At 43.4% G+C, this 25,749-nt stretch overlaps 1 protein-coding gene across 16 annotated transcripts in view; it reads left to right on the top strand.

The window, feature by feature from the left end:
- Positions 1 to 25,749, top strand: part of ABI1 (abl interactor 1) — a 76,667-nt gene that overhangs the window by 48,604 nt on the left and 2,314 nt on the right. For 2 of the 16 annotated variants that reach the window (XM_072033718.1, XM_072033716.1), the window contains 7 exons: positions 8,973 to 9,073; positions 12,463 to 12,603; positions 14,878 to 14,978; positions 16,154 to 16,234; positions 17,889 to 18,065; positions 20,946 to 21,032; positions 25,249 to 25,434. In XM_072033718.1, coding sequence (XP_071889819.1) covers positions 8,973 to 9,073; positions 12,463 to 12,603; positions 14,878 to 14,978; positions 16,154 to 16,234; positions 17,889 to 18,065; positions 20,946 to 21,032; positions 25,249 to 25,434 — 874 coding nt within the window. Of the gene's footprint in view, positions 1 to 8,201; positions 8,217 to 8,972; positions 9,074 to 12,462; positions 12,604 to 14,877; positions 14,979 to 16,153; positions 16,235 to 17,888; positions 18,066 to 20,945; positions 21,033 to 25,248; positions 25,435 to 25,749 lie in introns of all 16 variants that reach the window. The other 14 variants (XM_027450600.3, XM_072033720.1, XM_027450609.3 and 11 more) reach the window with 12 other exon arrangements.

Below are 25,749 nucleotides of genomic sequence, written 5' to 3'. Positions count from 1 at the left end.
ATGCCTGAGCCTGTTTCCTACTGTGGGGAGCATGAAGCAGCGAGTAGAAAGATGATGTTGCTATTTAGTATGTAGACATCTTAAACAAATGAAACAAGCTGCTCATCAGGCCTCAGGTAGATAGTTTAAGATGGCTGTCACATGTTTGACACCTTCATCAGTTTGACCTTCACTGGACACATCGTTGAGAAGATTGGGCTGAGACAGTGAATAACATAATTACATGTATGTAGCCGGCATATTACTGGGATTACTAGAGTGTGACACAGGTCACAGCTCTAAAGGAAAGCAAAGCTCTAAAGGAAGTAGCAAACCTAGATGTAGACAGTGCTGTTTTAAGAAAATCAAACCAAAGTAACTTCAGAAACTGGTGGATCAGGTCCTGTTGGAAGTCAGCACAAATAACTAGTGATGCTGAAAGGCTGGGTTGCTTCTTGCACATACAAATTAGAAGCATGCAGGAAACTGCACCGTAAGCTTTGTTGTGCCAAGAATGGTCCTAGAAGATACTTCAGACTATGGTCAAGAAAGTAAGACTTAAGAAAAATTTCTCTCCAAGCTGATAGGCAGCAACATCTGCAGTAAGGCCTTAGAAATCATGTTGTTTTTTTTTTTTTCTAGGTGGGAAAGAAATGTTTGAGTTTTCAGCTGTACTAATTGCACGTCCTTGATTATAGCTCTGCTGTGCAACAGTCAATAAAGTACAACACATACATTGACATTTAGTATTAACTAGAAATTATGCAGCACTTTGAAATCCATAGATGATGATTTATTGCCGTTAATAGGACTCTATTTTTGGTGGTTTGGTATGGGATTTGATAAAGAAACTGAAAGGAGGAAATACAAGGAAGAGGGATCAAAGATACAGGCTGGATTGTATCCTGTTCCTGCTTTTATTTATTTCGAGAAATACTGATCCTGGATGGTGAAAATGTCTTTAGAATATGCAGTATGTTTTAAGGAGTGATCTGGAACTGTTTTATGTAAAAATAATAAATGAAATATAAACAAAAACTCTCAGACTTTAAAAAAATGTAATCTTCAGAGTAAATACCTCCTTCCCCTGTACATTTTCTGTAGGAACACTCTGTTTTCCTTGTCTCTATGAAATGCTTCTCCTGGCTATATAGAGGGTACACAAAAGCAGAAACTTGTGCTTGGGGCATGGAGGAGGGCTCTGTGTGCCCGCCTCTTGCATGCAGGCAGCAATTTTTGTGAGGCAGCTGATGGGGAGAGGGGCGGGTGGTGGTAGGCAGCTGCTCTGTGTAGCAGATTTCTGCCCTGCTGTGGGAAACCTTGGAAGGCAGTACAGTTTCCTAGCACCCTCTCCAGTAGCATCTTGACAAAAAAGCTTTTAGAGACTATCCTAGGATTGCTAAGGTGCTTTCTCCTTCAGTCCGAAACTCCTCGGCAGCCCCAAGCTGTGCTGACTCCTCACTCCCTACCCTTCCTTTTGGAAGGCCTGATATGGATGAAATTTCCATAGGGAGTAAAGCTGGTTTTTTTTAATATGTGTGCCTATGAAGTCAAGCCTAGCATCAGGCACAGTCAGGACAAAACAATTTTATAATTTGTTTTCTAGAGACAAGGCTTTACTACACAAATATTGTGTGTAGATAGCTCCAAGAAACACAGAGGCAAGTGTTTGTGCCAGTCTGCAAAGCAGTGGCTCAGCTGTCACCCTCTGGGGATAGGGGAATGTAACTGAAGTCATTCTTGGTAAATCAGAGTAACCGCTGTGATGTGAGAGTCCACCTTCCTGTGCAGACAGCTTGGTTGGAAATTTAGGCAGAGGTTGCTTTAACGTTTCCTTCCTTCTTTTCCCCTTTTGTGAAAGGAGGAAAAAAAAAAAAAAAAAGCAATGTGCCAGCAAATAAATAGGTCAAATACAATTACTCATACAGAAAATCCTCAGTTTAAGAGGGGGGAGAAGGAGGAGGAAGCTTGGAAGCTGCCTTGAAAGCCCTGGTGATGGTCTTAGATTTTGTTCCAATGCCTTTTTTTGATAGGAGGCAGGTGGAATTGCAGCAATCTGTAAAATGGCAGCAAAGTAGGAAGTTGAAACGATAACTTATGGTAAAGGCGATAAAAATGTGGAATACACGTTAAATTAAAACATCAAATAGTTGTAGTTGGATGGAGTTTGCTGTACGCAACAAACATTTCTACAACTCCCTTGAGCTGTATTCAGCTGTTTGAAGAAAAAATTTGGAACTTCCTCACCATAAAATGCACGTATGGAAGTTGGAAGGACTCCCTTAAAGTAGAGATGGGGCCCAAGCTCGCCAAAACAATACTGAGCTTCCAGCAGGGAGTCTTGCTCCCACCCGTGTCGTGCTTCGCAGCCTGCTCCAGGCACCTGCAGTCCTCGTGCTTACCTCTGTGCAAGGCAAAAATGCAGATGAGGTGCTGGTGTGAGGGTGGAAGGCCACCTTATCATGCCTGCCTTTAGGATAGGACTTTGTGTTGGTCACGTGGGTATTAACTTTTGAATAATTCATTGCAATAAAAATAAAGTGAGGCAGGGATCCTGAACCTGAGCCTCTGCTGCCTTTGTTCCTGCGTTAGCCGCTGTCGGACACTCGTGCTTCAAAGGCCATAATTTCATTATTGTCACATCATCCCTCAGCGGGTTGTGGCCAAACAGTAAATGTTGCTGTAGGGTAAAGAAGCTTCTCTGGGGGAACAAGTAACCCTTCCTGCTGCCAGCTCTGGTGACTGGGGTGAGTGCTGACAGCGAGCGCTTTTCATCGGGCACTTGCTACTGGAAGTGCAGAAGCGTGCAGAGTTCAAGTTCAGAAGCATGCAATCTGATATGATGTAGGTTTCAAGCCTTTCTAGTTCCAAAGAAAACTTAATGCTATGAGGTCTTTCTTTTCTAATTTTGAAAATATTTTTTTATTAGCCTTATTTTGTTGTAGCTACTCAACATTACCAACTAAAAGAATTCAAAGAGCTTGAGGTATTTCAAAGCAGGAATGTGATGTATCTTTCTCAGAACAAGACTACTGATAACTGCTGAGGGAACAATATTAAATTTGTCCATTGTCTATGAGTAGTTTCTTTCTGTTAACAGCCATTTAATATGTTCAAACGTTTTAAAATAAAATGATTTGAAAAATTTTGCCTGCTTAGTTTGGAAACTAAAAGACATTAAAAAAGGAGGAAATAAAGGTGAGAAGGAATAGTGACAAGCTACATCTGGTTACTGTTAACAGAAAGCTATGTAATTACTAAGTTGCAAATAATACTAGGTGATGCTACAGATAGAAAATAAGATTTAATTGCAGAAGCTTTACTTGCTCACATTCGTTTTTGAAAGAAATATTGATTTGGAGCTGAAGTTTTTCTCAAAATAGCTGCCTTACAATAGACTATAACAATGAAAAAAAAAATTAAAAACAAACACAAACTTCTGAACCATTCCAGTAAGGAAACAGACACAGGAATGGTTTCTTCAAAAACAAGAACTAGTGCCCAGAACTAGTGGTAGAAGTGTGTTACCCTGAGTGTCTGATGCCCAGGTACAGGCTGCCTTCTGAGAAGCATCTTTGATCACAAATGCCCTTCTTCTTAAGTCCGTATCTTGATTTCTGTGGGGAAACTTCTAGACTAGTGCCTTACTGTCTCCGTTCCTGAAGCATCCCAAACCTTCCTGTACAATTAGCCTTCCTGCTGCTTTTCCTGCTCCGGTTGTGTTATCTTGTGGTACTCCACATCCCAAACTGCTCCACTGATAAGGCAGGAGGCAATCCTTGTGCAAAAACCTGCGAGGATGCCTTGGGGGGCAATTGGATTGCCTAGCTGCAGCGACATAACAGCACTTCAAAGGTGGTACGGCCGCTGCCGTTGTTGCAGGGATGTCCCAGATGATTCCTCCTTGGCTAATAAAGGATATAACTTTTTAAGGAAAAGGGGAGGTTGGCTAAAGAGTCATCAAGAGCAGTCCTGCTTTTCTGTTGCAGCTGGTGACTGATTACTGGCCAAAGGTAACAACAGATCTAAGGCTGGTTATTGCCTTTACAGAGTATACATATTAAAGCTCCGAGTTAGCCATACACCCTCTATTAATGCAGATTAGAGCGACAGCAGTTTCTAAACCTTTGTTTCCCTATTGTCAGCATTTATCCTGGATAGCCTTTAATGACTGCTTCCAGAGAGGCTAGGTATGGCGGAGTACAGAGCGAAATTGGCTCTTGAAATTCAGGAGCTGGAAAAACAGCAGCAGCATACAGCAGGGGAGGTACAGCCGACCTGCCCAGAAATTTAAAGCTGCTGCAGTCTTGGACTGGAGAGTTCATACCTGAAGTGTATGGAAGAAGGTCCTGGGCTTCAGTGTGGTGAGAGTTTTGCTCCTGTTGCAACTGGCCCTTTGTATTTCTGTGCTTGCAGATAGGTTTGCTCACATAAGTGAGTTATGTGCAGTGTTCATAACTGGAGTTTTCCAAACACAATTTGCAACTCAAATAATAGCTTTCTGATTCCCTGAATCATGACTAATGTTCCCCCATGACTTGTTGCTTGGCATGGAAACTATTAAAAACAGTTCTGTAGATGGCTGCCTCCTGAGGCCAGCCAGCAGAGCCCTTCAGATGTCTGGACATCCTTTGGCTACCAAATACTTCTGATGGCCTCAGACCCCTGCCCTTTTATGCTGGTCATGAATCTCGGGCCATTCGTGGCCTTGTCCCTTTGGCTGTGTACAGCAGAGCCCTGCAGTCCTGCCTCTCTGCAGTTCATTTTTGGCCTGTTAGGCCTGTCGGAACGGAGCAGGCTCGAACAGTTGCCTTAAGCAAGTCAGCCTCTTACTTAGAGTCATCACTTGGCTGTCCCAGGGCATTGTTTGCCCTGTCCAAACACATTTAAAACTCCCAGTCCAGGTTCTCTGAAGTCCCTGCATCAGTTACAAAAGCAGCTGTGCTTTTGCCTTTGTTAAATGCCTTCCATGGCTGTTACAAACACCTGGTTTTGCCCACTGTACATCATTTTTTCCCAGCCCACTGCTGGCTCTCCGTCCTCGCCCACCCTGCTCTCCTTAGTAGTTAAAACCCTGCAGGTGTGCCGCTGCTTCATATGGAAATGCAGGGGGCTGGCTCCTCTTTCTTGAACCTAAACCTGTGTTTTCTGTCTCTTAAATTTGTGTCAGACCTTAAAATTTCATCCACACGCTTGGCAGGTTTTCCCAGGAACAGCAAAATGGCCCTGTTCTTGTCTTGAAAACGCCTCTCTGCCAGGATGCTCGCAAGAAACCCCAGCCAGTACTGCTGCTTCCTACCACTTAGCTTGTTTCTGGGAGCATCCTACTCCGTCTTGTTCTCTGCCTCAGCATCACAAACGCCCCCAGTAAACCTGTGCACTCTTCTTGTCTTGATGTGTGCGTTGTCCAGGATGATGGTGTCTGCCTCAAGACCTTCTCTGGTAATACAGCTAGCAGGAGAAGGGAGCCGAGCTTCTTACGGCTTCTGCAGGAGTCCTCAGTGCTTCTCTTTGTCCCACTAAGCTTTTTTGAAACCTTTTGCACCTCCTGTCTCTAATTTTACAGCTCCTTCTCGGTACAGCCTCTCCCTTTTTCAAGCTGTGAACCTTCCTCGTGCCCTGCCTCCATTTCCTTCCTTCCAGCCTCTGACCTTCGTGATGCTGATGCGGTGCTTTGGGGGTGCTGGTCGTGCTCCGCCAGCTGGCTGGCCTGGAGGCAGCTGGAGAGAGATGCCTGAACCCACACGGAGCATATGCTTGCTTTTCCTTTCGTTTTTCTGCTTTTTTTTCCCCATTTTTCTTGAGATTATAGCAAGTCTAGACCCTGCTGCCTAAACCATTCCCAGATCTAAGCAATTTTTTTGGATTGTTTAGAGAGCACAGAGTTTGGGTTTCAGACCAAGGAAGGCAGCAAGGCTGACCTCGTGAGCTCAGCCAATAAATACAAGAAAATGGCTCCTCCTAATTAATTAGCTTAGTAACCGTGATTAAATAGCCATATGGCTCATCTCGCTTTGATTCATTTGCGTTCCTCCCATACTTCTCTCTTCTGGATCAGGAGTTCCTCTCCCCTCAGAGTCCCCGTTCCCTTTGTGTTCCTTCCCTCTGTGTTTTCCTGCCCCTGTGACTCCTGTTTATACTGACAGCAGCACAGAGGGCTCTGCAGAGCTTCTTACTGCAAGCAGGGGGACAGCGGTTACCAACTCTTCTGCACAATAACGAAATAAAAGTCTGTGTGTTTGTGTATCTGGGTATTATTTAATTGGTAGCAAAGGCGACAGAGCTCACCTGACGGAGCCGTACGGACAGGAACAAAGGCCAGGAGGTGGACTCGAGATGCACATTTAGTGAATTGAGCAGTGCTTAGCACGAGGAAGGTAGGAGACGAGATGAGGATGCCAGGTTCAGTGCTGGATGCAGCCATGGTGCTGCGGCAGTGGAGGCAGAGTGTAGCAGTGATTAAGGAGGGGGTGGAAAGACTCACCGTGAGCGCTGAGCGGCACCGCATGAGGGAAGGAAAGCGAGGAAGCTTTGGGGTTTTAAATTTTTCTCTGCTATTTGTAATAGCAGAGGCTGGGTAAGGAACCATGCCACTCTTCCTTGTAAGCCTCGTGAGGGTTTTGTCTGGCTGCTGGGGGAGGGAGGACGGGGGAACAGGGCGACAGTTTCACTATTTGGTTTCTTTTAACAAATTCCTGGTATTATGCTATTGCCCTTGGCAACTGGTGAAGCAAGGGGAAGGGTCACATAGTCCTGAAAGAAGGGAAAGCAAATGTAATCGCTGCGAGCCTGAGTTAAAAATATAATACTTGAGAGAGTACCCAGGCATCCTGGAAACTGAGCTTCGTGTTTATCCACAAAATAAGCATGTGGGGACAGAAGTGGTTGAAATGCTTTAATTCTGCCACTCTGCTGATGAACCTCTGCCCAGACTGGGAGTGAATGGGATGCCCTCCACGTTTACATACCGCAGCTAAGCTTTTTCATTTGGGTTTTGGACTGGGCTTTGGGCTTCTGCTCCTGTGATATGAATAACTTCAGGGCAGTGGCTTCCCACCTCTTGATTTGTAAAATCCCAACTGTTCCTCTCTGGTTGTGCGGGCCCCGTCAGAAATCCATCTCACATATGTACATCGTTAAAAAGAGTAATTATTTTTTTTTCTGAGTGCATGAACTGCTTTGGACTAGTCTGTGCATCTTGGAGGAGAAGAAGGTCTGCAAACTGCAGTTTGTAAAGCTGTGCCTTAGGAGGACTGTCCTGGAATGGAGAGTTTATTTCTAAACACTCTCCAAAACAGCACTAGGATTTATTTATTTATGCATTTATGTATGTATGTATGTATTTATTTAATCAGTGAAACTACCCCTTTTTCCCATTCAAAAAGGAAGAATCTTCACCCCTGTCCCCTCAATAAATTTAAGTAACTCAATATGGAATTAAAACGCAACTTGGAATTAAAAAAATTACTCGAGTTTTGCTTAGGGAACGGAGGCCAAGTGTTCAAATTTTTTCTCCTCTGCAGTCACGAAGGCTGTAAAAATGATAGAGCGGAGTCACATAATGACTCGATGCTAAGAGCTAAAATTTCAGAATAACAATCATCAGAGCACTGCCAGCACGGATTTGAGCAGCCAGCGCTGTGCTGGCTTGAAGCAGGTTTCCATCAATAAAGCAGAGGTGAAAGGCTCTGCTGCTCATCCCATCCGAGGACTCCCTTTCCTTTATTTACCATTCAGCACAGCAGCTAGGATTTCTTCAAAACACGTGAAGGTTAAGTGTCAAAACAACAGGCCAGCCCATTCTGCACCCTATAGCTGCAGCTGTGGTTTTGTGAGCAAATCCTTAAGTGCACGTTGCCATTGCAATGGCATTGATCTGCTTTTGGACTTGACTAGTCAGCAGAGGGCCCTTCAACCCTTTCCTGGCCATGAGGAATCTGACAAACAAATCCATCAAAGCTGAGCTAAGTTGATTTTGATGCCACTGTTTTGTTGTTGTTTTTTTTTTTTCCTTTCCTTTGGGTCGTTTCATCTTTGCAAGTTCTGCCTTGGGACTATGTGAGCCAGTAAAATCTTTGTTAGTGTACTGGGATGGAGCTAATTATCAGTAGGCACAAATGATATTTTGAATGTGATTATCTGTAGTTTAACCTGTCCTGCCAGTTGTGATGGACCTGCCATTAATTTCTGCCTTTTTCCCCCCCTTTTTTGCCAACGTTAAGTGGCTAAAAGCCAAGGTAAGAAGTGTTATTTCTCCTTTGACCCACAGTGCCTCATGTGACTGATAGTAGAGGCTGCAGAGCCATTAAAACCGAAAACTAGCGCGCTCTTACGCTCTCCTCTGCTTTCCATAGGATATTTAGATTAAACGTGCTGTACTTGATTTTTGTTTTATTTACAGCGATTAGCGTGTGTCAATCTATCTGTGATACATTGACATCTGCATTCACACATAGATACATTAATTTCTCTAACACGTGTAGTGCTTTGCTCTGAATTCAGTAGCTGCCTTGATTCCCTCCACTTACATTTTTATAATTTTTTTTTGCAGGAGACTTCCCAGACAACCTGAATGACTCTGCTAGTCAAATAGCAGGGGCAAACTGAGAAATTCTGGGCCCATGCTGACTGTGTTGTACCGTCAGCGTTAAAGTTTGGGTTAAATTATTAACACTCGAACTGGGATGAACACAAATGTGGCTTCTCCCTAAAGAAAAGAGATATAAGAGATTTGTGCATGAACCTGTCAACTGCCTAGCTTTCTGATGTCTGTTGTAAATTAATAGCAAAAATAACATTAAGCTTGTATTTAGACTCGTTGTATATACTGGTATCTGTCTTGTGTATAGCTAAAAACTTGCTGTTTGACAGCTGTCTGGGAATTCTCACTTCATATTCTTACACTTTAAAAAAAAAAAAAAAACACACAAAAAAACTGTCAATAATAGAGCTGCTCCGTTATAAAAATAAAATCATGTTTTCCCTTATTTCAGCATGGAAATAACCAGCCTGCAAGAACTGGCACCTTGTCAAGAACAAATCCGCCTACACAAAAACCACCAAGTCCTCCCATGTCAGGCCGGGGAACTCTGGGGTAAGAATGAAAGCTGCTTGGTGCCTCCTGCGTAATAGATAGTTTTAATTGTGCCCGTGGTAGGGTTTTGTTAAATAGGTGGAATGGATGGTGGTTCTGATTGCCTTCAGCAAATAACGCAATTGCTTTTTTTTGTATAAACCCTTTCAGCTGCACTGCCTCTTATTTTCGTGGTGACCTTTCGAAAGAGCCACTTTTCATGAGGGAGAGGATTTATTACAGATATGGGTGAATGAGAAGACTGTTGTTATTCCTGAATTTTGGACAGAAATCTCTGGTGACATGAGAGAATATCAATAAGGTTTTAACTTCAGTGGGGGAAGGACTTCATTGTTGAAGTTCTTTGTCTGCTTGTTTCTCAATATTACAGAGATAAGAAGTGGCTGTTGATGCCCTATTTGTTAAATTATCTCAGCAAAATTCATGGCATTGTTAACACACGGACAACACTGATTCTCACTGGCTGGTGAATTTTTATTTGCATGCTTAAATGAGGAAAGATGCTGCTTTCCCCAAGTCCCCCTGTGACTTCAGTTCCCTACTGTAGCATCAGTTTCACTGCCATGGACCTGTGGGGAGGGAAATCTGCTTATCATCGTGTGCCAGCAAGTAGTTGTTGCTAGGGACCGAAGCATTAATACCTGAAAAGCTCAGAGCATGTGCCACGCCGTTCTGTATGCCCATCTTCCAGAAGCCATCCAAACCAAGATCTACCTATTTGTCCCTCTCAGCATTTCCCTGATGCTGTGGGAGACTGAGGCGCTGCAAAGCTGGCTGGTGTGGTTGTATTGGCTTCAGGTACGTTGTCTGGAAGAAGTGGGGAGCTGGAAAAATGAGGAATAATGAGACAGAACAGGAGCAGCGGTCGAGGAAAATCAGGAGCAGCAACTGCTTTTGTCAAAGACTTAGTGATTTTTAATCCTGATTTGCTGCTTTGCTGCTTCAAGATGGCTGTGTTTATTGTGTATTCTACAGAGAAATTACCCTAGGGGTTTCCTCGGCATGTTTTGTGAAAATTCCCATTGCTCGAGGGCATGCAATCAGTATTCCAATTGTCTCTCTTATCCCGGCTGAGAGAGAGTTGTTTATCAGCCCCGGGAAGCTGGGGAAGGCTTTCATGTCCTCTTGGACGCTGGGAGTGAAGCAGCGGCGCTGATGCACTGGTGAGCTGCCTCGTTCCTGCTCCCCCGAACGAGCCGGAGCTGTTTGGTTGCCTCCGCTGCTGCCTGATAAGGATTAATCAGCTGAACGTCATTTCCAGATGAGCTTGACGAGAGGCAGCAGTTGGCTGAGGGGGAGGAATAATGTGGGCTCGTACAGCGATTCCTATCTGCCCTTCTTGTTCAGGAAGCTCTTGTCTTGAGCAGCCACGCTCTGCCAAGGCACGAAATATCATCGGCATGACTGGTTCCCCTAACATATGCAGGAAAAATCGCTAGAAACCGCAAGGATGCTACTCCTCTCCCTTTGATCCGCAAAACCAGAGATAAGCGTGTAAAATCAGAACAAGCTTGGTGTCTAACACGGGCCTTTAAGTATGTGCTGCCTATTGTACAGCTCGTCCCTCCAAGGCAGGGCTGTCCAAAGGAGGGCTGTGGGGAGGGAAGGAGCCCTGCTCGCAGGTCTGAGCTGCAAAATGAAAGGAATGGCAGCAGGGGGGTCTTCATCGGAGCTGCTCAGGCTGGAAATCCACCGGGGGACAAAATGAGTGGAGCTGGATGGAAGGAGTAGTTGCAGTTGCACCGTGAGGGACCTGGAGCAGAGCACGGCCCTGGGCTGCCTTCAGCTCCCTGGTGGCAAGAATTAGGGGACGGTGAGGTGGGCAGCTGTGGGCTGTGCCAGGACAGGGCTGTTGTCCTCCCCCGTGTAAGGCAGACAGAGAAACAAAGGCAAGGATTGGACTCAGGAGGCAGAAATAAATTATTTTTTGCTTCTCTGGTGCTTGGGAGTTTGAGTCCTTCAGTGAAGTTGAGAAGAGCGAGGAGGAACTGAAGCTTGGCTGAACTGGAGGACGTAGCAGGGGGTTGCTTTTGATAGGATATTTTAATCCGATTGGCAAAATAAATAGTGCCGAGGGGCTGCATTTCCTATTGCCAGTGCATTTCCACTGACAACACTTTAAAACATTAGTTTTCAAAGCTGTTTTTGTTGGAAGCACATTGAAAATCTTCCATGCTTACCATTTGATTTGGTGGCATTTAGAGCTCTATCTCTTACAGCTGGATTACGAAATTTATTTTTCCCATGGCTGATCTCTTTTGGCAGCTCCGTAGGTGGTAGCAGTCTGCACATCAAACTCATCTGCAGTTCTTTGTATAGGCAAACTAATTTACAAACACCATAGCTCGTACAAACAGTGATGATGCTTCCGTTTTTCTATTTAGAGAGGTTTTAATAATAAAACTTCGTAGTTAAAATTTAGCGCTGTTTTGTTCCGTATTGTGAAAAGGAAGTGGATACATTCCTTAAAACACTGTGAAGCCATGGCACTCACCAGCTCGGTCATAACCAGTAAGCGAAGAAACGATTAAATGCCAGTAGTTTACTATTTTTGTTTTTGCTTAGCTGGTGCTTTGCCAAATCCTGTGTCTTGCAAGGGATCTCTCAGTTGCTAGCGCGAACCGAGGAGCTCTGCAGTTGAGCACAATACGCAGGCTGCTCCTGAGGCAGCAACGGGTCGGGTAAACAGATCTGGAAAGATCTGTGTTATATTCCTGACTTGATGCAGCCTGTTACGTGACCTTGGAAGTCTCCGAGCTTCACTTTCTTTGTCTGTAAGATGGAGACAATGAAGCTGATCTGCGAAGCACTTAAAGATCTGCTGAAGTGATATGCTTGATTAGAGCATGAAACAATGCTGCTAGGAAAAGCCCTGGTGATTGCAAATGTAACTTGGTCTGCAAATCTTTCAGACTTGCTCCTGTCTTAATGAGTGGAATACCTTTTAGCCAAGAATGCTTTTAGGACAGTTAAGCGTTCAGAGGGGAGGAAGAGAAAGAGGACGTTGTTACCATTGTTACCGTGGAAGAAATGGTCACATGCAGTGGATTAAAAGATAACCCTGGAATAGTATGCAGGTGTAACTATTGTATGGTATGTAGATAACAAAGAGATTTTTGGTGTTAAATTTAGCTTAGGCTTCTTAAATCAGTTTCTGTGCTCTAGGCCAACTTGTGTGGATCTTTCTACCCAAGAGCACTATAAAGAGTAAAAGGTGATTTCACCCCACCTCTCCCTGGTGGGATTTGTTTAATATGCTGTAATGCGGGTCGTTGTGCAGTGGTCTCACATGGAAACTGAAGGAAACAAATGGCATCGGTACTTCATGCATTTATCCTTTTGCTCTTCTGATCATTTATCTTTGTCTTCAAATCTTTTTCCATGACCAGACGAAATACTCCTTACAAAACCCTGGAGCCGGTCAAACCGCCAACAGTTCCTAATGATTACATGACCAGTCCTGCCAGACTGGGCAGCCAGCACAGCCCGGGAAGGACAGCTTCCTTGAACCAGAGACCAAGAACACACAGGTAGAGCACTTTTTTCCTCACTCAAACTCTTTCCTGTCTGGCATGCTGCTGCTTACTGAAGTCACAGAAAAGCTTTGAACTTCTGTGCTCTTGTTTTTTTTTTTTTTTTTTTGTTTTTTTTTTTTTTTTGTTTTTGTTTTTGTTTTTGTTTTTTTGTTAAAAGGCAAAAGGTGAGTTACTCTACCACTCTGTTAATGCACAGAACTTCGCCGTAGTTATTGTTTGACTTCTCTAACACACAGAAACATTTTTGCACTCTATTGAAGCCTCATTATATCTAACAACATAATTCCATAAGCACAGACCTGATTTGTTTTGTTCGGTGTTATTTTTTCCCCCAAATAAGCAAAACTTCAAAATTTATGCAGTTGAGAAGTGGGGTGATGATGGTTCCTACTGGGTTAAATTAAAAGGTACATTGTTAATCTTATCCTAAATATAGTTAAGCTTTATAGAATATCTTTTTTTATTGTTGTTTTCAAGACCACTAATTGCAAAGAGAAGTTTCTCTTGATTAGAAATGCTGTGATGAAGATAGTCAGAAAGAGCTGATTGCTTTCTTTTGGCTAAAACTTAAATGCTTGTAATCAGTGCTAGCATGATAGAAGTAGAAAATTAACCTTACTAGCAGGTATTGGCATTAGCCTGTTGTTTCCACATACTTAAGGGCTTTGAAAGAGCAGTGTGTTTCGGGATGAGAAAGGTGTTCATGTGTACCTTGTTCTTTTCTTTTTTAATATGTAAATTTCTTCTCAAATTGCAAAGCTAGATTTTTCTCCGAGCCTCTGGAGCAAGTTTAGTTTCTTCAATTTGATTGTATCAGAGGCTTCAAACTGCAGGGAAAAAGCAGATAAAAGAGTTCAGTGTAGTTAAAAATAAGACAGTAGTTTTTTTCAGACAGCTTCTTCCCTATTTATTTATTTTTTAACTCCCAGTAGGCAATTAAACACAGGAGGTCTGTAATTGAGGGGTTGAGAGAGAATTTTGGACACAGTTGTTCATGAAATACTATCAGAATTAAGTGACAACTAAATCAGGTTGCAGTAAGATCTTGTTAATCTGTTTAGCTGGCTACTGTGAATGCTCCCTACTCTTGTCTCACAAGATCTTTTTTTATGTAGACTGCAGTTAGAAATTCAGCCGCAACCATGGTGACAAGATCAAGGTCCTCAGCAGACAGAACACTGATTTTGAAGGAATTATCTTGGCTTCCATTTCAGATCACTGCTTTTCTTTTTGTAACGGTGTTATTTTCTTCAGATATATTTGAATGATTTGTTCTTGGCGCTTGACAGCATTGATTTGTAGCTACTCAGGAGTTTTAAATAAACTATAGAATCACTGAGTACTCCTTAATTAGCATGAATGGGTTAAAGTGGTGTTTTGGCTTAAAGGCATATCGACTACTTAGTTTTCTTTGTATTATCCATTTAATCCGTGTAGATTCAAGTCTTGTCCTAAGGAATGTTCATGGATAAGAATAAGGAGAGATTCCATCTGAGCCTCGACTGATTCCTTTTCGGCTCCCTCAATGAAAAGAGATGATGTGGCCTCTGAAAGATGTGCAGAAACATTATTCAGTTGTTCACTAGAAATATGTTCTGTACAAATCTCTATTGCTGGCCTTGAATTTGAATATCGTATATGCAGTACTAAGACAAATTACCACCTGGCTGTACTGTTACCTTACAGACTATCTCAGAAACAAACGTTTTGTACATAAAAAGTATGTGCACGTGTATGTGAACAGGTATATTGGCTACACAGAAAATTATTTCCTGTCTGCTCAGCTTGGTTTATTGTGGCTGATTTCAGTTAAAAAGTTCTTATTCTCAAGCGCTATTCTGAGTAGAGGGAAGATTCCTTCAGCTGATAGTGTAACTAATTTTAAAAAATTATTTACAGTTTAGGCATGAACTCTTCCAGCCCCAGCTTAATACTTCTAATTAATACAAGGCCCTTGAACTATTCCTGCAGTTGTTACTCCATTGCCTAGAACTAGTATGGTTGCTTACCTTTTTATTTCTGAAATCATTTAATTAGACATTTTATGCGTAGTGATGTTTATCAGCTTAGCTAATTCCATTTATTAGGAGTGCAATGCATCCTGACTTGATTAGCTGTATGAGATTGTAGGTGGAGACAGGTTTTTTTTTTTAAAGTGGATTTTTCAAGTCTCTAATTGAGTTAGGCCAGCGTAGTTCACACGAGGAATGTGACTGTTGATAATTGTAGGAATGCTGTGCTAATACTCAATGTTCCTCTGTTTTACAGCGGTAGTAGTGGAGGAAGTGGCAGTCGAGAGAACAGTGGAAGCAGCAGTATTGGCATTCCCATTGCCGTGCCTACACCTTCACCGCCAACCATTGGACCAGGTATGAGGGGCTCTTCTTCTCATGTTAGCTTTAGGCTGTAATGACAGTCATGTGTTTGCAGAGGGAATTTTTACTGAACACAATGGAGGAGAAACTGTCCCGAAGCACAGTCATAGTCAGAAAATCACTTATGAGTGCTGAGGGACATCTAAAGTTTTAATTCTTTACCAGAAGTACTTACAGAACAATCACTCGTGGAATAACAGATGGTTAAAACACCTTTGTCTGTCCATGTTTTGACAAGACAATCATGGGATAGGGGACGCTAAAGGGGAAGAGCATGACGTTTTAAAGCTTCAGTACATTTTCAAGGGCCATGCCTACAAGTAGGCATTTCCGAGTGTCCTGAGAAACAGCAGCAACTGTCAGTACATATTTGATGGGAAATCTTTTTTTCCAAAATAGTCTACTAATTTACCATCTGCCAATGATTTTCTGTGTGTGTTCTTAATTAAATAAAAGTCTTTACCTCAAATAAAAAACAGAAGATGACCTACAAAAAATTGCCAGTGGTAGAATTCAGACTCATCCACGAGTGTCATTTATTCTGTTACAGTCTGAAGTTGCTAAGCTATGAGGGGGATCACTGTGAGAGGCAGGAGAACAAGTGTTATACTTGAGGACAGCAATAAAAGAGAACCATGAAGGATCTCTCATCACCAAAAACATGTCCTCCTGTTTTTAATAATGATGAATTGTGTGATTGTGTAGAATCCTTCTTTATTAGTAGACTGCAGGATTATCTTGATAATAAACCAACTCTGACACTTGCTTACATTTGTGTCTTTGTAAGCACATAAAATTAATTTGTACAGGAAAATAGCGAAATTTTGGTGCAATGTATTTATGCTATTGCACCTCTTAAATCATTGTTCCTTGGTTGCAAGTCTTCAGTTTTTTATGCACATGTAGGCTTTCCTTTCTTTTTCCCAGGTGTTTCAGACCCTGCAGTGGTACAAATAGGCATGAATCTTACTATCATCTGTCATCCCATTGAAATCAATGGGAATAAAGATCTGCAGATACAGAACCCTGTGTAGGATCAGGGCCTGAGCTATTACTAGTTGACTCAAGTTGAATTTTTGTATTTGTTTGGGAAGCCTATCATGTGCCCATGCTTTCTTATTTGCTTTTTTAATATATGGCCTAATTGGGAATATAAACTATTTTATTAGCACACATTTCTGTTCCTCCTCCTCCTGGAGCCCCGCCAGCACCACCACTGCCACCACCTCTCCCGATGGGCAGTCTGATAGGTGAGACTTGTGTCAATGCTGAAGTGATTGCAGTCGTGCTGCATAATCAATAATCATCTCTTCCTAATGGACTTAGCGAAGCTGTTTTTTCGTTTGTAGTGGGCGCTGTATGATTTTAGTACACAAATCGATTCTGGGGTGATTTTTGTTTTCTTTAAACAATCTAATCTTCACTAATTTTCCGTGGTTAAAGCCTCTGAAGGTAAACGCACAAGGTATGGGGGAGGTTGCTAGTTGCTTGTAATCTCTGTTCCCAATAAAGCTGAGATCTAATTAGTCTGATCTATAATAATTCCAAATCAGCTTGAATGTTGGTATTCTGCTGTATCACTCTTGCAGTTGAAAATAAGCCACTATGGTTGCACTCTCACTTAAAAAATGGAAGCTGATGTGCGATGTATGTGATCTATCTCGTGGGGATAAGGTGATTGAAAGGCAGTAGTGTCTGTCACAGTGGCTTGGGTTTGATGCTGTGCTGCAGCAGGCAGATGCCAAACCGGAAGACTTGTGGATACAAGCTGACAGTTCTTCAAAAATTACCTCAAACATTACATACAGCTGTTAGGAATGGATTTAAAAGTAGTAAGTATAAAAAGACAGACGCCACCACCCCTTTCCTATCACAGGCTGATGGCAAAATTCATTGATCTTGTTAAGAGACAAGCTTTGGAGGCTTTGACCCACATAACCTGTTACACTTTCTCTTACCGGAGTGTTTAAGTGAAAGTGACTGTGGATGGCACTACAGGACTGCAAACTTCTGGTCACACACAGTTCGTGTGTGTACGTGTGTGTGTATGCATTCCTGTATATATTTTTATATGGTTATATAAGATATATACGTATGCATTTAAAAGCACAGAACATTCTACTGCAAAACAATTCTTGCACTGAAACATTGCAAAGTTGTGCATTGAATCCATGTGACCTCAACGTGTGAGATTGGTTAGTTTGCAAGGTTTGATTCTTTCCTTTGTCAGAGGTTAATGCAGAAAGAGCGCTTAAATTGTTTTTATTAACGTTGAATTTTGTGCAGCGAGCATGTGGAAGGTAAAAATGGGTGTTCGTCTTGACGAGTGAGTGACATGTCTTTCTGACAGCCTGCACTGGTGACTGATCTGGTAGAAGTATAAATTCCGTGAATACAAAACCACAAGTAGCAAACATGATTGGCAAACATGCCAAGTGTCTGAAGCTCATGTCATTTAATTTACTGTTTAGTTAGAGCAATTTTTGATATTAGATTGGAGACAAGTTCTGGTTCACAATGGAGAACGTTTGCTTTGAGCAGAATGTGGATTTTTTTGTGTGTGCTTTTTAATAAAGGGTATTGCATGTAGAATTATTGAGATATGCTTACCAGCTGGAAGCTGGCTCAACTTCCCAGTCCCACCCAGTCTGTCAAAGTAGTTTTCCCAGCATTTCTCAAATGCCCTTTATATCAATGTTATTTTATGTCCTGTGTGTTTTTTTCTCATTATTGATTATAACAGGGGTGTTTGTTTTCTATTAATCTCTTGGTACTGCCTTAAGTTATTGGTGGTCTGTAATCAAGTGATTCCCATGTTCTGGGCTTTTTCTATTTTCTGCATTCTGCCCCAAGTAATTCTCTGCTTAAGTCTTCTCCTCGGTTCCTCTGGCTAATGCTTTTCAGCTGCTCCGGGTTCAGCTCCTGGTTCCCAGTATGGCACAATGACCAGGCAAATCTCGCGACACAACTCTACCACTTCTTCAGCATCTTCTGGTGGATACAGACGGAATCCTTCTGTGACTGCCCCATTTTCTGCTCAACCTCATGTTAATGGCGGGCCTCTTTATTCTCAAAATTCAAGTAAGCTTCTGAGCTCTGAAATCACAAACTGTTTTGAGCAAAATGATTGTAAAAGCATGCATGACGTTTTAACGTATTTGTGAAAAGCATCAATAAGATTATTGCTTTCTTTCCTAAAATAGAAGGAAAAACAAACAAGAAAAACCCTTTTTAAGTTGTAAAGTGATTGCACTGTATGCAATTACACTGTTTTTCCCCTGAGTTGTTTGCTGTTACTCATGGCAAGAAATTATTATGATTGCCTATCTAATTATAGGCACATTATACTTAGTATTTCAGGTGTGCTTGGGGAACATAAACTAAAATCAGATTTTTTTTCCGGAGACCTAATGTGCTTGTAGCACACTCCCTCCACTACTGGGCTAGTGGCAAGAGAGTGCTGTCAGAGCACAGCGCCCCTATGACAAGCTTTTCCCATTACATAGTTTCTCCCTGTCTCTGTCTCATTCCCAAATCCTATTCCTGATTCCAAGTTTCTCCTTTGTTCTTCATTTTAAATTTTACTGTTAAAGAAAGGACAGAAGAGTTCAGCCTCTTTTCTTCTCAGCAGACAACTCCTCTGTGCATCTGCACAAGTAGAATAGGTGGGGATGGATGAGGGATGGGATGCAGTGGAGTTAGTTTGGGGACTAAAACTGAGCTAGTTTTAGTCATCAACATTCTGCCTAACCAGCTAGCAAGGCAAGCAAGGTTGACTGCAGAAAGCTCTGCAAAAATAGGGATCTAATAGAATGATCTTGGTGGAAAGCTAGGTTTAGATCAGGAACTTCTGCCTTGCTGCTTCACAAGGAAGAACTCCAGCAAGGATCATTTTGACCAAATATACGTAGAGGAGTGATAGGACTCCAGTGGCTTCTGGTGGTGTGCCAACTCCTTAAACTTCAAAGTGATGTTTCATTAAAACAAAATGTAGATGTTCGGGCTAAAGCTCACTACAGACGAGTGCTGGTTGTTAGTATATTTACTCTTAAGGAAACAATAGATACGGAGTGTTTGAGACACTGAGGTGAAGAGTTTTCTCAGAGGTTCATAAGTATTACATTTATCCAAAAACACCTTTGTATGCAGGCACAGTACCTATCTAGCTTTCTTTCCAATCCTAATTTTCCTGCTACTCTCCCTGACCCACGCTGACCCTTCATTTTCCTCCACACTCCTGTTCCCTGCAATTAATTCACCATAGCAATAGAAACTCCTTCCTGTTCAAACAGTCGTATTCTGTTGAACAAACAGGGCATTACTCCTGAAAATAGTTCAGTTGCCTCGAATGCTCTGCACACCACTGTTTCTGAACAGTTGTAGTTTTCCAAAGCAATTTTTTGCTCAAATGCAGGTGCTATTCCTTAGTCTAGCCTCTCTGGTGTTTTCAAAATACTGATTGTAAAGAATTTTTTTTGAACAGTATTTTGATGGGTGTTTTTCTACTTTAAACTATTTTTCTCCATTTCTGTAACTGGTGATTTTTTTTAATGCTACTGTCTTGACATTAAATCTAGGTTCCATGTTTCTTTAAGATTTTACTTCTCATGCTAACAAATATTCTGTTTTTTCTTAGATGTTTACTTCAATTTTGTGAGAAACCTGTTTGTTGTCCCTCTTTTATTGATTGTTTTCCCCATACAGTTGATTTGATTATTGGTTTTGTAATGAACTAAATGCTTTGTTTTTATTCATCAAACATTAATCTTAGTTATGGCTTTATTTAAAACTGTTGCATACTTGGAAGTACAGAACCTCTTTCAAATTTGATTCCAACTGGAGTATACTGCTGAATTCCCACCTTCACAGGAACTTCTCTATTTCAGTGTAAGAGAAATTCTCCTGGGAAGGGGCTTGATATGAACAAATGAGTTATATTCTTTTGTTTCTTTTTCTGTTTCTTTTTTTTTATTTATTGTTTTGTTTGCTTTGTTCTCCCCCCCCTCCTTCACTGGGAGATGTCCCACCAGAGCTGGTACTATAAATGGCACATCCTGCCACCACCATGCCTCTTTCCTACTTGCAGAGGAAAGAGTTGAACACCTCAGCTGTCAGCCCAGCACCTCTGAGCACTGGTGCCTGTGTTTCACACCTCATTTCTCGCTGAGGAGGTCCGTACTTCACAGGAGATGAGCTTGTGGCTTCCTGGGCAGCTCTGGGCACCAGTGTAGTCGGTGGTAGCTATTCAAGCCTTTGCCAGATTATTAAGTTGCTGAGCGCCTCTAACCAGAGAAGACTTGATCATTTAAAATAGAGCTCCCGTTTTCCTACCAACAAGCAACGAGGTCCCTTTTCCCATTTTTCCACTGCCCTGCTCGTAAGCCTGAGCAGAGCAAAATGACAGGAGGTGCTCCCTGTGCAGACACGGAGCATTGACATGACAGCATCGTTGCCTTTGCAAAGCAGTCGTCTTTGCTCTGTGGCAGGGCTGCTTCGCTGCATTTGGTGTAGCTCCCTGCTCTTATGTTAGAGGAGGAGTCCAGCATCCTCTACAGCATCACCTCCTCTTCTGGTAGCACGCTTTTTAAGGAGAACTCCTACGTTTGAGCAGTGTGATGGAAAGCCCCATGTTGCGTGCTGCCCGAGCGAGGCTGAGCAGTCCCCTTGGCACACGCAGCTCCCCGACACGCAGCCTGTGCCCTGCCTTTTGCGCAGATGGGCACGGGCACATTTTGCTTTTCAAGCCACAATTGGCTAGCCACGAATTCAGCCTTGTTGGAAACACAAGCTTGAAGAAGGTTCTTCCGTGTGTGTGTGTTCTTGTTGTTCTTTACATACTTTGTTTTTTGTGGTCCTCGTTACTGACGGCTGCTTTTGTTTGTTTCCTTTTTTTTTTCTTTTTTTCCTTTTTTCCCCCGTGTCCGTTGACTTCCCCCGAAATGCTGTGTGCGTTGCTACCAGTTTCTATTGCTCCACCCCCTCCCCCTATGCCTCAGTTGACTCCACAGATACCTCTCACAGGCTTCGTGGCCAGGGTGCAGGAAAACAGTAAGTCTGGACAAGCTGAGCTGTTAAAGGGTAGAGCCTACTTTCTTCTAGCATGCATGGCTGGCAAGTCAGACTCTATTTTGTTTCCTTTTCCAGAAGCTAATACCATCTTGCATTCTAGTGTCGATATGCTATCGGAGCTGAAGGGCACACTCTTCAATATTTTATAACGTGCATGATTATTACTGACCCATTTAAGATCTGAGCTGCAAATTTATCATAGAAATACAGCGTGAAATGCGTGGCATCTGCTTGGTCTGAATATAGAATCGGTTCTTAATTAAAAATATTAATTTCATGTTGATTCATCCTGCCTGAGGCTTCTTCAGTAGGGATAATTGATTAGTTTTTGTTAGAAAGGCTTATGCAGACTGTCAAAATATGCACTGCGTAACCACTGGCTCTAATCCTTCAGTAGTTTTTAGGAACCTACACAGTCAATTGAAAATGTGCAGTCTTATGATCTAATGCCACCACAAAGGAGCTCCTAAGGTATTTCTCCTCTCGTCAGCCTTTCATTCTCCATTTCTTTGTGTCCTCTAGCCAGGTTTCCCTGCAGAGCTTCTTGCAGCATAGCTTGGCCAGTTAGGTTTGTGAAAGAGATGCCTCCTGGCTATGATCTGTGCTGCAAGGTGTTTTCCACTGGTCTCTCTGCTCTTACTGTATTTGTTTGATTCCTTCCAGGTGGCTGCTCTGTCCCGAATGCTAGCACAGGGGTAAAGTCACACTCCTGCTGCGGGGACATCTCTGTTGTAGGAGAATGTTGTAGTTCTATAAACAACAGAGCAAATACAATGTAGATAGGGCATGAAATGAGTATAAAACATACATAATGAGTGTAAAACATTTCTTAAAGTGTTTGGGAACTGTGGCAAAGCCTGCTAGAGCCTCGGAGGCTCTTACTACGTAGTGATGCTCCAGCGTGTACTTAGGGGCCCTCAGATGCAATCAGTGCTGCCGTCCAGCTTCCCGTACCAGCTTTTAAGTGCTCATGTTTGAGCATTCCCCTAGAGATAAGAGGCATCTCTATGGTTCCCATTCAAAAAGATGTTTTGGTGTTCTGCCAGGTGAATGCTAAGAATCACGATGTAGAACAGCATGCCACAAAAATGCGTTGACAAACCATCCCAAAATGCCAGGCCTAGAGGTAGACTTCCTAAAGATGAAGGTTGCTGAATGTCTTCACTTGCAGATAAACTTGAGAAAATTGGCACCTGCTTCTGAATTGTGCCACGTATCGTCCTCCTGGAGGTAACACAGCACTCGGGAGAGCCGAGGTGAAAGGGACAGACTTACCTGTGTGTGTCCCAACAAGAAATAAAGCTGGCTTGGGAACGAGATTGCAGCAAAAATAGCTGAAGCTTGAAATCTGGTCTAGGAATTGTTCTGTTTATTTTCCTTCTTTAATAGTCCCTTGGGTTGGAAAGTTACCTAATGAGCGTAGCTTTGAGCTGCATCTTGGAGGTGGGAGTGCATGTGGCAGTCCAAGCATACGCTCAGCAAAACTGGCTGTAGGGGCCGTTGCTGAGTTTTGGCGTTGTGTGCTTCGTCTGCCTCATTTTCTACCAGATGTCTACATGGAGTGGAGTTAGGAGATGTGTGGGTAGGCTTGTCTTTTGTGGGAAAATGATCCTTCCTTATCGTGAAGATCCGTGGGTTTGGAAAGCAACACCCCCCACTACGTGGAAGTCTTTCAGATTTCTTCTAGGGCAGATGGATTAGAAAACACGCCACGCCTATTCCTTTTTTCCTGCGCCCTGTGCCCAACCTGTGGGTATCTCCTTCAGAGAGGTTTTGTGGTGTGCCCAGAGACCTCTGATCGGATGTAGACTGCTGCACTGTCACGTTCACACCCAGTCCTTTAAAGAGGACCCTGCTGGTACCCACTTAAAGAACAGGAATGTGAGCACATACAGGAGAGGATGTTTCAATTTGGAGCTGTATAAATACTGGTCCGGTCCCCCTTTCTCATTTAGAGTGGTTTTCTGTGCGTTTTTTTTTTTTTCTCCCTGTTTTTTTTTTCTTCCCCCTCCTAGGAAAATTAATGCTATTCTAGATTCTGCCTGTTTTATGTTCAGAGCCAGGAAACGTCTAGGGTAAAATCCCAGAGGTGGGGATTTGTCCACGGGGTGGTACTTGTCTAATTTTCTGTTCCATTTTCTCCCCTTGTTTTAATGTGAAGTTAAATCGTTGTATATGTTTCCCGTGAAGCACGCAGTTTCAGCACTGCATCTCGGTTAGGGTCTATCAGTGTTGGCACTTCCACGCTTGCATTTCCTCCCCTCTTTTGTTCTTCTCAAATAAGCAACTCGTTGTCGAATAAATACAACTTTTTGCATTCAGTGAGGTAAGGATTTCCCAGCATCCCAAAGGAGCATTGCCTCGATGCTCTCTTTTCCTGGCTGCACATGAAAATTAAGGCTAGAAATACATTTTGTGAGAGATGTGCCGAGAAGACTGCACAGCCCTGGCCCCTTTATAAATCGTGTTGTCGTGTGTCTGCGGTGGATTAATGAAGCCTGCCCGGGAGTGCTGCTCAGTAACGCAGGCAAGGCACAGCATTCAGCTGGCCGGAGACTCTGTTAGTCTGTCTCCAAGCGACACAAATGGGGCTCTGTATGGCCGAGGGATCCCTGACACAGTGGCAGGCAGCCTGCTGATGCGGGGCTGTGGGCTGCGTGGCCCAGCTGGTCACGTTGCAATTTGCTGGGCCCGCAGGTGAGGAAGAGCAGCAGCTCCCCAAGGGGGGACAGTGCAGGCTGGGTGCCAGGGCTGCTGCCCCAGCAGCTCCTGGCCCTTGCAGAGAGGGATTTGGCTTCCCCTGTACCAGCACGGCCGGGATGTGGCAGCGGAGCTCAAGCCCCTCGTGAGGGGCACGCGGCCGAAGCCCAAAGGTTGGGCACTGCTGGAGCAGAAGCCAGGCAGATGTAAAGAGCATTAAAGCAAGGAAACCCTGGTAATTACAAACCCTTGTAATTCTCAGTGCTGCTGTAACTAGCAATAGCTGGACCTCCACTCAGTGCTGTGGTGTTGATTCCTTGCAGGTCAGCTTAGCTTCCCTAAAATTAGTGGCGTGGTTGGGAGCACGCACCCAGCCTGTGGAGCACATGCCCTGCTCCCTCAGTCAAACCTTCAAGAGCAAGGGTGTTCACCCTGTGTCTGTGTTCAATGTGCAAGCTCCCAAATTGCTCGTAATTAAATCTGTATTCCTGTATAAAAAGCCGCGTTCGGTGCCAGTAACTTCTTGTTGGTAACTTCGTGGTTTCGTGGTGCTCACACCTAGGTTGATGTGTAGTGAGCAGTGCGAGGGGTGACTCGATGGCTCGCATCTGAGTCCTCTCCCTCTCCCTTTTGCTGCCAGCTGCTGGGAACTGAAAATTAATTTGATGAGCTAATTTGAAGAGTGCTTTGTACCAGAATGCCTTTCTCCTTTTTCCCTTTCCCAAAGCAACTTGTGATTGTGCTGATTGGAGAATCTCAGGGCAGGGATTTGACATTTTAGATTACACACTTCATTCCTTGAGCACTTTCCCCCCCAGAACAGCAGCTGCCTGTTGTAGTTTTCCATCTATGAGATGAATCCTGGATGTGTGCATGTGCACAAGCTAGTCTGGAAGCTAAGGATCTGTACAGAGCTTTCCTTCTGCAGGATTATTTGGCTTTCTCTTACCTGGTTAGACCTCAAACTCTGCTCTCTTCCTGGTTTCGTGATCTGCTCCAGATCTTTTTGCCCCCTGAAGGCTAGCTCTGCGAGAGAAGGAATCCAAGGCAGTAGTGTTTGGAAACAAATGAAAATGTTTGTCTAGGCAAAGGATCTGTTATAAAATTGAGCTGCTGGTGCAGTCCAGAGGCCTGTTGCTGCCTGGCTCAGAGGGTGCCGCTCGGAGTCCTCCCATAGCTGCTGCCGCTAGCCCTCGGCGTGGGGACGTCGGGGCAGGAAGCTTTCCTCTCTGCTGGTGGTCAGCTTACGCCCTGCAGCATGTGCTTCGACTCTAGTAGCATTTATACCTAGATCTGACCACTAATACCGAACGTAGCTGTATGTCGTAGCTTTTAATACGGAGCCTCTGTTTCTAATCAGTGCATGGGATCATAGTGCATGCTGTGTGTGTGTCGTCGTCCCCACCCCTTTTATTTACAGTGCTACAGCCTCAGGTTGGTTTGTGCCTGCACGCTGGTTTTGATTAAAAAAATCACGATTTCCCAACGTTTCCAGTTGCTGATAGCCCGACTCCTCCCCCCCCACCGCCCCCCGACGAGATGCCGATGTTCGATGACTCTCCTCCTCCTCCGCCCCCACCCCCTGTGGATTACGAGGACGAGGAGGCTGCTGTTGTGCAGTACAGCGATCCCTACGCGGATGGAGATCCTGCCTGGGCGCCTAAAAACTATATAGAGAAAGGTAAGAAGTGTGGCAACTCTGTGGTACTGCAGTGCTGGAGGATTAACGGGGTCTGAAGAGGATGAAGGATTTAGCTTGGGTCTGGTGAAAACAACCATTTTCCCTGCTAAGTTGGAACTCCAGCCGTTCTTTTCGTAGTTTGTCAGTGGCTACACCTGATGTGATAAAATATAATCCTTCTTTAGAAGGATTATGAAATACCTTCAAGCATTCTAGAATGAAGGGATTAAAAAAAAACAGTTATGAGAAGCAGATGTGAATCGGCTTTTCATTTTTTTTTCATCTTTGCTGAGCTGCTGGATTGTGTCTGAAGCT

Source organism: Anas platyrhynchos, chromosome 2, assembly GCF_047663525.1.
Source record: "Anas platyrhynchos isolate ZD024472 breed Pekin duck chromosome 2, IASCAAS_PekinDuck_T2T, whole genome shotgun sequence".
NCBI classification, from domain to species: Eukaryota; Metazoa; Chordata; class Aves; order Anseriformes; family Anatidae; genus Anas; species Anas platyrhynchos.
This window is presented reverse-complemented; position numbering and strand designations above follow the sequence as displayed.